Source organism: Rhinolophus hipposideros (assembly GCF_964194185.1).
Source record: "Rhinolophus hipposideros genome assembly, chromosome: 1".
Classification (NCBI taxonomy): domain Eukaryota; kingdom Metazoa; phylum Chordata; class Mammalia; order Chiroptera; family Rhinolophidae; genus Rhinolophus; species Rhinolophus hipposideros.
Window position 1 is genome coordinate 81174192 of NC_138047.1, and position 14004 is coordinate 81188195.

A 14004-nucleotide genomic window follows, 5' to 3' on the forward strand; every position below is an offset into this window, starting at 1 on the left:
GTCCTTATTAGTGTGCAGAGAAGGGAAAGTTCATTGACATGGTTTCAGATTGCACGTCACCTAACCTTTAAGAAACCACCACTTGTAGAGTTTGAGGTAGGATCAAAGAAGAATATCCATAATTTTATGGAGAGACTTTATTAAAATAATCTACCCTTATCCAATTACATATCTGTACAAGGCTGGTTTTTCTCCATATATTTCAACCAAAAACAACAAATTCCAACAGATGGAATGCAGGTATGAGAATCCAGCAGCTTTCTATTAAGCCAGACATTAAAGAGATTTGCAAAAAATAAAAAATAAATAAAAAAGTAAATGCCACTTTTCTTACTGAAGATTCAGTTATATTTCATAAAACATGTTATTTAATTAACAAAGGACGGGTTTTTTTTTTTAAATTTCTGAGTTTTAATTTCTAATACAGAAATGTCAATAAATATAACCTACATAAGCAACTCTCAATCCTCATTTTTAAGTGTGTGAAAGGGTTTTGAGACCAAAATATTTGAGAACGGTTGGTACAGAATTGAGTTAAAGCCTAGCTTTGCAAGCTGGAATCTAGAGGTGCAAAATAATGGAAGATTATGGCATTGTTAGGGGTGGCTTAGTTAAGACGTATTATTATAAGATAATGCAGGCAAAGCACTTAGCATGGTCTCTAGAATAAAGTAGGTCAACAATAAATGTTTGTTATTATCACTGTCTTTATCTATTGGCTCAAAAATGTTAGCTATCATTATTATTAGTAGTAATAGTAATAGAAGTATTATATCTCCCCAACTAATTGGTAATATAAAGGTGACTTCTTGTTTCTTTACAACCTGGATGGGGCTATACTCCATACCCCTTCAACGTCTTTTAAGAAGTAACCCTGTATTTTCTCAGGTGACTATATCATCAATTTATGATATAACATCCAATTGCTAGAGCATTTAGGATTGCAAAACCAAAATTGTAGAGAAGTGACAGGTTTACTATGACTAAGGAAGGGAAAGGAGAAAATAGTCATACCTATTGAATTTTCCTAAATAAGTGCAATCCTCTAAAAAAACAATCTTGCCTTTTTGACAAGGGCTGATGTAGAGTTCAAAATTTCTACAATCTCCTAGAACGTCTAGTAGAAAGGCCATGACAATATATTGTTCTATGTGCTAATATAGTAATGTGACAAAAAAAAAAAGCTAGTGGTTATTCTCTTGTAGTCACAATTCCAGTGAACCAGAATAGAGGAAGACTGGATCAGGGGAAGGTAGGGGAAAGCAGCTGAAACATGATTCAAACACAAAACAATTTGGGGAAATCCTCTTTGGAGTAAAACAAACAACACAAAAATGAGGTTATGTAAGTTTTCAGGGCAATAAGCAGGAGAATAACTATAAAATGATTCTCAGAGCTGTTTTGACATATATAATCTCATTTAATTAAGGAGAAATAGGAGATTGCTACATTGAAAATTATTCACACATATTCGTCTGAGTAGACAGGTGGGAGTGAGATACAATACAGGAAACTGGCGCTACAATGAAATTAAGCTCTTACATTACTTTTAATGAAGACACAACTAAAACTAGAGGCTTTTTTTCTTTTTTCTTTTTTGTTTTTTACAAAAAAATTACCTGAACTAGAAAATCCAAATTATAATTTCAGTGAGCTATTTTAGGAATAACATGGGAAACATAAGGCAGAGATCCTTTGAAAAGAGCAGATGCTGGCCATCGTATTCAGGGAAACACGGATTTATATAGGTAAACAGAAAATAAAATAGTTCCACAACTGACGTGAAAAGAATAAAATATGATATTTTCTGGAGCAATATTAACCTTTTTAGTTTATGATAGGTTAATTGTTTTTCTTTAATGACAACAATAAAAAGTCTAAGAAAAATGAGGAAAAGGCAAAGGCTGTAAACACTGGTTTGTCACAAACATCAAGGCACCAATGAATAGCATACATTACAAAGAGCACTAATTATTACTACTTCAGAGCCACTTTTTTTCTCTCAAGTTTCGTACACACACACACACACACACACACACACACATACATTTTTCTCTCATTTTATATATATAGTCTAAATTTTCCTCCATCTATCTATTTACTCACCATCTCTAGAGAGGTAGCATTTTAGGTGTTTACTTTTGTTATCAGTGAGAACAAGATCACAAAGTCAATTGGGATCCTATTCATATTGGTGCTGCTGATTGTGTGTGGAACGGAATTAAAAGAATGATGGCAACCATCTGATCTTAAAACGCCACTGCTTGCAAAGTTAGTGCCTAATTACAGAAAGAGAGAAAAGTAAAAAGAAGGAGGAGAAGAAAAGTAGAGGAGTGCAGGGGGTAGAGGCAGGAAGAAGATGGGGCAAAAAAGAATAGAGATGAAGAAGCATCTCAAAGTTTTTTTTCCTCTATCATGGCCATAACAATTGAATCCAGGTTTAATCTGTTATTGTTTTTGTATTGTTTTCACTGGTCCTGGAAACGTCCAACTAGATCTACCCTTGGGACAAACATAGAAAAATATAAACAATATCACGTTTAACTCTTAAAATAAACACAAAGCTATGATTTAACGAAAGCCTGTAGATAAAATATATACAACACTATTTATCAGAACCCTTAACATAATCCAAAATGTTAATCGCTAAAAAATAGCTGGCACCATATTTTGCTACACAAACCACATGTTAACCAGTGATTTAAATGGTTGTCAGAGACTGAGAAATCTCAGCTCTGCTAGTGCTATTGTAATATGGCACTAACGCAGCGTCAAATCCCAAAATGAAGAAAAATTTGGTTAAATTTTCTGGTCCTAGAAATGCAAATGAAAACCACAATGAGCTATCACCTCACCCCAGTCAGAATGGCTTTCATCAACAAGACAAATAGTAACAAGTGTTGGAGAGGCTGTGGAGAAAAAGGAACACTCATACACTGTTGGTGGGAATGCAGACTGGTGCAGCCGTTATGGAAGGCAGTGTGGAGATTCCTCAAAAAATTACGAATAGAATTACCATATGACCCAGCAATCCCTCTCCAGAGTATCTACCCAAAAAATCTGAAAACATTTCTCTAAAAGACACGTGTGCTCCAATGTTCATTGCAGCTTTGTTTACGGTGGCCAAGACATGGAAACAACCAAAATGTCCTTCGATAGATGAATGGATAAAGAAGTTGTGGTACATATACACAATGGAATACTATTCGGCGGTAAGAAAAGATGATATAGGAACATTTGTGACAACATGGATGGATCTTGAAAGTATAATTCTAAGCGAAATAAGTTAGACAGAAAAAGCAGAGAACCCTATGATTTCACTGATATGTGGTATATAAACCAAAAACAACAAAAGAACAAGACAAACAAATGAGAAACAAGAACTCATAGACACAGACAACAGTTTAGTGGTTACCAGAGGGTAAGCGGGGAGGGAGGTGGTAGATGAGGGTAAAGGGGATCAAATATATGGTGAGGGAAGGAGAACTGACTCTGGGTGGTGAACACTCAATGGGATTTATAGATGATGTAATACAGAATTGTACACCTGAAATCTTTGTTATTTCACTAACAATTGTCACCCCAATAAATTAAAAAAAAATTCTGGTCTTATCCTGGATATTGTATCTGATTTCTTCCTGAGTTGTTTCATGAGTTTTGTCTTTTGTTTATAGTTAACATTAATTACATACCTCACCACCAATAAGTTTATAACCTAGATTTCAAAACCAAGAAATGTAACACATTTCCCTGTGTTGAGCTGGTAGAAAAGATGAATAATCAAGTAGCTGTGGTTTTGAAAACTAAACTGGGACTCAGGTTGGGCACTAGAAATGCTATGAATTCAGGAGGAAGCACAGTGCAGACCTAGCAATAAACTGCTGGAAGCAGCTGCAGGGGCAAGCAGACCCATCTGAAAAATCTCACCCACGTTGCTAATTTGAATGAAAGCTTTAAGCAACCAGGGCACATAAAGATGCAGAATCAAGTCTATGGAGAATAGTTACAGCTGAAATCAAAGGTGGATCTTCACATGACCATGAGCCTAAAGGTCTCACATTGATCTTTCTAACTACAGCTAACCATTTCAGCAGCCACAACTGAAACTGGGGGTCCCTGTGACTTTGATTCTATTTCATTTTAAATCCTAGCTCTCTCAATCTCTCTCAATCTCTCTCTCTCTCTCTCTCTCTCTCTCTCTCTCTCTCTCTCTCTCCCTCCCTCCCTCCCTCCCTCCCTTCCTCCCTTCCTCCCTCCCTCTCTCTCTCTCTCAATGTGCTCTTCAGAGATCTAGCCTTTCCCTGATACCCAGCAACCCCCGAGACAGCAGCGGAAGACAGTAGCCCAGACCTGACTAATGGTCATGTGGTCAGGACCTGCGGCAGGCTAAGACAACATCCTGACCTAAGCTATGTTTCAGTTCCTGAGCCCTGGAAACTTTCCAATGAGACCAACAGAGGAACTCCAGAAAAGCCCTCAGAACTGTCCTCAAGACCTGAAGTGATTCATTACCCTTCTCTCATCTCCAACCAATCAGCTCCCAGCACGACCTCGAACCCCTAACCCTTGGTGTCTTGTGATTTTGCTCCATATACCTGTAACCTACAAGCCATCGGGGAGCCAGGTCTTTTAGCACTAGCTTACCTGTGTCTCTGGGTTCCGTGCATTTCCTGAAATAAACCTCTACTTGGTTTGCTGCAAACTCCTGCTCCTGTTTCCATTGGCTTTGATGCGTGGAGGCAAATGAACCTTTGGGTTCGTAACACAACTTTGATCTTCTAGTATGAAGCTCAATAAAAATAAATCACAGTAACTAATAGGTACTATATTTGAAATAATCTATTTTTTCACCAAACAAAAGGTTCCCTTGCTTATTAGAGTGTCAGTATTAGAGCTCTCTCTCTCTCTCTCTGTCTCTCTGTCTCTGTCTCTCTCTGTCTCTGTCTCTCTCTGTCTCTCTCTCTCTCGTGCTCTCTCGCTCTCTGCTTTCTTTCATAAGTTGGCAATATGTACAGATTTAGCTATAAGAAGGTGGGATCTATTCATTCTATGAGATAAAAGGAAGATACCACAAAAATAAAATTTTGACTGAAGCCACTTTTGCTCAACTCATTTGGTATTACTTTTTAAAAATGTAAACAATCTATTGAGATAGCTTAAATTCTGTGTATTCCGTACCCCCCAAAATCCCAAAACAAAACAAAAATCCCCCCAAACAATGCAAACAATTACTATCTTTACAAAACAAGAGGGCAACAAAACCTGGCCTTCTTTATTACATAAAGGCCAGGGAAAGCTAGGAAATACCTTAAGAACATGACCTTTTTCTGAAATCTAACAATGACCACCAATGGTCTCATTAAGACTTAGAATTTTGTAATACAATCTGAGTCTGATTTTTCTTCAAACTCACCTTTAATACATAGCAAGGAAGTATTTCAGATGACCTTTATCTTTTAAATGGCTATTGGGACAGTTCACCTAACACTTTTTTTTTTTTCAAGTTTACATAAAGGATGTCCTTCCTATAGATAAAAGGACTCAACAAATTCAGAGATGGAATTGTTAGTCAAAGTAAAAAAGGAGGAGCGAGCTTCATTCATACAGAATGGCTTACCAGATGTTTCCCTGTAAACTTCCAGAACTTACCATCTGTTAAATGGAAGGGTGGCCAGAAAGTCCTAACTGATTAGCTCTTGCCCATAGAAAAATCTCTGGTTTTTCATTTAATACTATTTGTTTTATTTTTATAAGTCATTATCAATTAAAGGAATAAAAGATATAATTTTTTAACCTGTCTAAAAAAAGCCTCTAATATACCAGCTTAAACCAATTCATGTTTTCCATGATATTTATTATCCCCAAGCAGATCCAATTTTCATTGCCCCCCAAAAAAAAAAACAGTACAACAGGGCTTGAAAAATATGTGGTGATTTGCCTGGTTGCTAAAACCATCACCAATAATTTTGATTAATGTGTCTTGACAATGAATGCATTAGCCATACAATATTATTCTTGCTTAAAGGCTAATTAGAATTCAAGTCAGCATGATACCTGCTTTTGAGGATTACAGCAAGAACATTTGTTATAATAAGAACCTCCAGGCAGCCAGTTTTGATAATGATTGATTTGTAAAATTATTGAGGGGGGAAAAAAAGAGAGAGAGAAAGTAGACTCTTTCCCCAAAACACTTATTTCCCTTAAGGATCAAATTTGAGTATAAATTAAAACATCTTGGTGGTTATGACGAAAATGAACTACCATAGCAGGTTTATTTAAAACTCAGAAAACATACCTTTCTGCTTTTTTTTTTTTCTTACCAGGATTACATCATGAAAGCACATTGGGTGTATTTATTGGAGGTTTCCTTCTGGCTGCTAAGCAATCTCTGATTTCTGGTTCTATGAATTTCTTAATTGTACTCTTAAATTATTCAACTGCTCAGATGCACTTTGTGCAAGCAGGAAATAATTATAAGTAACAATAACACAACACTATCCTTTTAACCAGTATTTCTTCCTTTTCTTCTTTCTCTTAGGAATTTATTTCACATCCTATGTTACTTCCAAAAACTTTCCTCTGCTATTTGTAAAATGTGAGTTGATGTTTCGGAGGAAGGAATCACATTTTCAGTGGATCCTAAGAATGCCAAAGTAAGTATTCCTGCCACCTGTAAAAGTTAGTCTTTATATCCTTGGTGTCAAGGATGATTTCATACAATGAGGTACAAAGAGTTAGTTACTGTCTCATACCCTCCCAATCCTCAAGTTCTTGATCTAAATGTCAAATTTTCACCAATGGAGAAGCCAGAACAACAACATCAAGCTTTGAGGGAAAAATACCATAAAAATTTCTTTGCCAACTAAATGCTTTGTATGTTTTTTTCCTGATTTGCTGTAATTTTTTATGTATTAGGTCTCCCTACTGTATTAAGTTTTATTTTTATTGTGCTATATATTTTTTTCCAACTTACTTTTTGAATGTGATGAGATAAACTGGTGGTCTACGTTGAAAGGAGAAAAGCAAGCACTGAAAATCAATATTTGTAAAAAAATGTCTTGGACTGGGCAACACCACGACTGGGGCCTAGATAATTTCCTTATTAAATGTTGTTTTCCTTTTGCTTTTTGTGTAAATAGGGTCGGGGAAGAGAACTTGGACAGTACCATGTCTTATGCCCAGAAGAGTATGGTCCCTCATCCTTTGCTCCTGGAGTACATTTGGGTTATAGGAAAAGGAGAATACCGTGATGCCATGGTTCAAGAGAAAGCAGGTTACCTTACTGCTCTTAGCATTCACCTGTCACTGCAAAAGAATTTACGTCTATTAACCTGTGAAGTATAATAGCTTTATGTTCTTTAGGTTAAAATTACTCACATGAGGAAAGACTATACAGAACAGATAGGTATGTAACCAATGTTTCCAATATTCTGAGCTGCTCCAAGAGGAAGAAAGAATAATAGCTAAAATTCATATAGCATTTACTTTATGCTTGGCAATATTTTAGGAGCTACACATATATTAATTCATTTAATCCTCACAACAACCCTCTGAGTCATGGACAGTAATGATTCTCATTTTAGAAGGAAATTGGAGTGCAGAGAGGTTATGAAACTTGTCTAACATCAGGCTATAGACTCAGAAACTGCTGAGGGGGTCAGACCAGGATCTGCAGCTGGTGATTTGGTTCTACACTCAGGACTCTTCATCACTGTTCTATTTCTCCCTAATTACTAGGGTCATATAATCACCTAAGGGCTAAGTAATGTATCTACATTTTTCAAAACAAGCATAGAGAGAAAAGCTTTTTAAAATAGGAACTTTGAATCTTACTCTTTTATGTAATACCAGGAAAGCTAGTTACAATAAGTTTTGCCCATGAAAAATATATCTGAAGGCTTGTTTATAAAAATAATTTTCTGAGCTCAAATCTTATTCCAGAAGATTAGTCTGCATGGTACATTGTGCATAATTTAATTTTCCCAATTGAACATCTTGACACTATATGAACCATGAATGCATGAAATAGGAATTTCAAATGTCTTCCACATGGTGAGAGGACTTTCCAGTACTTGTGCCGGAAGCTTAAGTGTAATTTGAAATTAAGTTATGCCTGTTCTAAGTGACTTTTATTATGTATGCCTAAGGTATTAGCACTTTTCTCTGAGTGGGACCCTGAAGTGATAGATAGACGAGTCTGCTGTCTGTATTTAGGCACTTTGCTCATTTCCTGAGAGCTGTGTGGAAGGCATTTGGATGCTCATTAAGTTTCCAACCATTCCCCGAGAGCAACAGGTGGCAAATCAAAGCTCCCCTGGTATGTCATGGCTGGTTTCCTCAACGTCTTGGAAATAATGGATGGCATTTGCATGCTCTCTGTAGTACCAGCAGATAAGAAGGAGATGAATAGCAACAGGAAGTATTTCCAAAGCATAAACAAACACAAGTCTACGGAGGTTATGACTAATGTTCTTGCTACCACGCTTTCAAAATCCATACACGGTGGTATCATCTTTTAAATATTGTTATGCTTTCAAACTATAAAATCATGCTTAACTCTCCTGTGGTTAGCTACCTAATTGAAGCAACATATATTAAAGGAATAAAGAATACCCCAAGTAATGAAGTTATATCATAAAATTATAAATTATTAACTCTACAGTTATAAATGCCCAATGACTACTAGTGGCTATGATGTGTTCTTAAAATGTTTCCTTTACAAAATTACTTATTGATACTGAGCATTTACTGCATTTTGAGGAAAGCTTATCACTCACATCTTGAACTAGAGCAAGAGGATAAAGCTTATTCATCCAAAAACAGAATCCGTGATTTAAGTAACATAGTAGATAGTTATCCAACAGTACTTGGTAATTACACAGGAAAGTGAGCGATGAAAAGGTTTTTGTCAATTGATAGCTTCTTGTCACTATAATCACTAGTCAAAGTTAGAAAAGCAAAGGAAAATATCAGCTATGTGATCTCAACAAAATTTGTCTGGCAAAAAATTTGACTATGACCCGAGGAACAAAAGCATTTACTGGAGGTGGCATATCATCAACATCCTTCCCAACTTGAAAAAGTTCCAAACTTTCAGATTAGTCCACAGATAACTAGAAAAATGACCTGGGATATTTTTCATGGTGGAGGACATAAAATAACGTAAAGGTAATAATACAGAATAGTAGTAATTGAAATTGTTTTTTGTTTGTTTGTGTTAGAGGGAAAAAAAATCCAAATACCTTTACCCTATATACTACTCTCTCTCAACAAGGAAGTGCACAACGATTTCAGCACAGCACTGAGGTTCCTGTCATGTGACTTGGTGTTGGCAGCACAGCCCTGCTGACCTACAGACAAGTGCTGTAGGAAACCCCCGAGTCCTTCTAAAATGCCCCCTCCTTTAAAGGCTTTCCCCTTATTTATAATGCTACCACGTTCTTTACAAATCATGATGAATATGACTTTCTTAAATTTATTTTAAAAATCTATGATCCTCTAATCATTTTTTGAAAACTCTTTTTAAAATGTGTGGGAATTACAAAGGAACTGCCATAAATTTACTCTACAATACAAAATCACATATTGTTTTATTAAGTAGTTTTTGTTATATACCAAATGATGAGGAAATAACTTTGACTCTTTAGTAAACTATTGTCATAGAGTGTACTTTTTCACTGAAGAAGCCAAAAACTAAAAATATATTAAAAACACACATCTGAATTTCTATAACACTAATCTGGAACCATCAAACAAAAAGCAGAACCAAAATTTCTGAGTGCCAACCTGGAAGACAGCTTTCATGTCTGATAATTATACCACATGTGTTCATAAAATATTATATATGATACCATATGATGTCTGGGAACTCAATAATTTAACATATTTTTTCTAAAATCATATTATTTCATATAACACACTTCAAATACAACATTCATGAAACAGTATATGCAACCTTACACTGAAACTAGGAATATTAATTTTAGAATGGTCCAATGTACAGTAGAGAGCAATTCAAAACTCAAAAAGTGAGAATAATGTAAGTAAAAACCTACTTGCATTATGCTACCCTATCAAAAAATTATAGAATTTAGAAAAGAACTTTAAAATAAGAAGCTGATTTTAAGGGAGTAACTACTCTATCTAATGCAGTAGAACTTTTAAGCCTTGTCAGTTGCCATGTGAAAAATTTTTAATAATTTAAAAAATATATTTCTTCACATTTTTAGATGGTTTAAAAACATGTAAAATAATGTTTCAAACTAAGCTTGAAGCAATTATTTCAAGAGATACATAAAAAGTATATAGGTTAAAATAGTTTAGTGAAATGATTTGTACTTCTCCATGAGAATTATTGACAGGAAGTGGAAACACAAAACATTTGGGGGGGATTATTATAATGGGTGAATCACAAAAACAGCTGCCTAAATGTTAGATTTATGGGGAAGTAAAGACTCTAATTCTGGTCAAAATTTGATAGGCTCTTAAGAATAAAATGTGAAGGTAGACATTCTAGACTTTAAAGAATTCCTATGACTTCAAATGAAGTGGCTTTTACATTTGCTTAATGGGAAATGTACATTTGCTTACATTTGCTTAAGGGGCATAGTAGGTTAAATAGCAGAATATACAGTCCAGATAGCAATGGAAAACTTTAGAAATACCTGTGCTTAATTTTTAATTCAAAAATTTAATTGGTTGAGATGGCTGGTGAGTATTTAAAGAACAGCACTATATATTTTTTCCCTATTTTCCTCCAACTTTTGTGACTCTCACAGTTGCAGTTCTATGAAACCAAGACTGTCCGTGCAGTATTTACCTTTATCCCCGGAAGTCCAGGAAGCCCAGGAAGCCCTGGTTCACCCTACATAGGAAAATCACACAGGATTACAGAACAATATCCACTCAGTCAGTCCCTGGAGAAAAGCATGGCAAATGTTCCTAGCTGAATACTTGCCATCTATCTATATATACATGGTCTCTTTTCAAGAAGTTTGGTGAAAATATACAGTTCAGTCAACTCTTGATTCAGGGACAGGTTGACCATTTCTGCAGATTTTTCAGGTTTTTTTTTCCTTTTCCTGCCACTTCACGGCTCACTGGCATCTCTACCAGAAGGGAAGAGAAGTAAATGGAGAAGAAACTCCCATGTTTTATTACTTCCTGGTACATGATTTGTTGGGGAGGCTGAAGCTCTTTGCTGAAATGAGGATTATGCATGTATCTAACTAATGCCTCCTAGTTCAGTGCTCTCTTACCTCAGATAATCAAGAGTTGGCTGTATGAACAGATGGTTACATCAAAACAATATACATTAAAAGTCTGGCTCACTTAAAAGTATAGTAATATTTCTTTTCCATTCCCGAATGATGAGAAGATAAATGCCTGGTTAATATTATGCTTAACTCCAGCCCATATTTCTGACAATTGTTGAGTCTGGGTAACCCTGGTTAGCAATTTAGGGCTAATGGTACCATGCAGCTGTTCCTGAATACAGGTTTGAGATTAAGTGGTACATTTTGGGTGAGCATGCTGGAGTCACAATAAACCTTCTCATTTTCACAGAATGGTCCACGTTATTTTAAGTACAAAGTATAGTGACAAGAGGTTACATTACTTAGAAAATCTCCCAAATTCCACTAAAGAAACATAATGGAATTGCTGGAGAAAATGAAAGCCCATCTTGTGTTTGACTGAGATGACTATTTATGGAAATAACATTTGAAGGTAAAAGGGTCACACATTTTCATGATGGTCAATCAGTGGGATGATAGCTATCCTAAAAGAGATAGGAGCATCAAACTAACCATTAAAGTAGTAGAGGGAGGCACTTCTTTTAATCTAAATGCTTTAACAACCCCCATTCCAAAGAAAACCTACTAAGAACAATCAGACTCTTCATATTTAGTATTATTACTTTCAAATTATGAAGTCACAACTTGCTCTGGTAATATCACAAAATCAGTTAATATACTGTTTATTAATCTGTATGGATAGACATAAAAAGGACAATGACTTCTTTGATGGTTTAGGGCAAAGGTGCTTCAGGAATGCAAAAGAAAAGCTATTCTGTCTGAAACTACAATTGAAAGTTTGCACTGTGAACAACACTAAGATGAGATTAAGCCCGAGAAGAAAGGATGAATATGAACAATGTGATATTCCATTCAAAGAATATATGTCCAAGTAGATTAAACTTTGTACAGACACAACTTTATACATTTTATTTTAATTTTTCTTCCTCTTTCATTCTTTAATCAACAAATTTAGGAAAATTTAGGAAAAAGGATTTGTATCCATATTTTACTGAAGATTCTCTTTTACTTTTTTGTAAAAAAGTATAAGGCCTTGAAAAACACTAAATTGCTGTAGAGTATGCAACAAACAAAAGTAAACATATTGGTGACAAATCTATTGTTTTGTATTGTTTTATAAAAGTCCCCTAAAACTCAGGACATCCTATTTGAAACATGTGTGGAAATGTATAGGTTGTAAGACCGTTTCCCAGCAGGAGTTCTCACTACACCCTTTCCTCTCACAAAATTAAAAGGATCATATGACCAATTTGAAGAAAGGTATTTATATACACATGCATACATCGACACGCTCCCATGTTTTCTACCAATGAGAAAGATGTATAAGATATTATGGAATATTTTATAATACAGATTGACTACTTACAGAGACTTTGAGCATTAAGCAGTCCCCTTTATCATATGTGTGTGTATATATGTATGTATGTATGTATGTATGTATGTATAGAGGTTATAAATGTACTTATTAATGAAAAATGTTTCAGGAATTATTATTTCATACCCTTGTATTTTTATAAATTTGACCTTTCCAAATTTATGTTTACTTAAAAGTTGACATAATGAAAAATTATAAAATATTTAATGTTACCCTTTGTGGAACATCTCTTAATATTTTTAGGAAGACATTTCTTCCTATATAAATTTCCTATCTGTATACCATGAAGGCTTAGCTTTTAATTAAGAGATAGTTATTTAATTTCTCCATTCTTCCTGTTCCTTCATGCAGGAACTTCTCTGAGTTGAGTTCTTGGTCATACACAGCTCAAGGTCAGATCTGGGTCATAATTGAAATTGTTTTGTTATTCCATTTGGAGAATACTTGTCCAAGAAGATTAACCTTCATACAGATATATTATCCTCTGCTTTTCTTTCCCTTTCACTCTTTATTCTCCATTATAGGAGATCCTTGTCTGCTGTCAAAGTTGGAACTTGCTTTCCCTCAATGCCCATGTGTGACAGACTTCAAGATATAATTAAACTGTGAGGGTCCCTTCCAATATTTTGAAATATCCCTTCGAAATTTAAAAAAATAAGGTAAGGATTATGTGGTGAAACATAATACCTGTTTTATAAATCTACATACTCACTTTACAAACATATAAACACACTAACTCATGTATCAATCATACACATTGTTATTGAGTCTGTAAAAGGAAAAAAAACTATAGTGAAATCATTCCTACATTCTGAATGTTAGTCTAAAGAACAAACCTTTCCTACTGCAAAATACCAGACAGTGGAAAGCTAATCAAAGGGCTTTTCCTTCTGTCATGATATCCTCTACTTTTCTGGGAATGTCCCTAATGCAGGAGCTTAAGTACCAGTGAACCCACAACATAATTTTGCAGTGGTGAGAAAAATGCCACAGAAGATCTCTTGAATTGATTCTATACTCACTTCTGTTTGTCATTTTCTAATCTAAGTAAGCAGCAAGCATGGAAATACTCTACTTTTAAATCAATGCTTGGGTAAGTATTGCCAAATCCAGATATTAGACAAAGGAAGTCATAAATATTGTGGGAAAGTGAGATTGCGTCAAAGGGTAGAATCTGGCCTCAATATTAATGAAAAAGATGCTGCTCATTTCAGGGCACATGTTCATTCAGATTGGTTGTAAGCTTCTCTCAATATAATTTAAAACAGGTGTTTAATGAAATACAAAAGAAATTCAATGTTTCCATATGTAAAC

General features: G+C 35.0%; 1 protein-coding gene across 1 annotated transcript in view; it reads right to left on the minus strand.

The window, feature by feature from the left end:
- Positions 1 to 14004, minus strand: part of COL25A1 (collagen type XXV alpha 1 chain) — a 436533-nt gene that overhangs the window by 55898 nt on the left and 366631 nt on the right. Inside the window, exon 19 of the mRNA XM_081052890.1 lies at positions 10820 to 10864. Within this exon, the coding sequence (XP_080909016.1) occupies positions 10820 to 10864 (45 nt within the window). The remainder of the gene's footprint in view (positions 1 to 10819; positions 10865 to 14004) is intronic.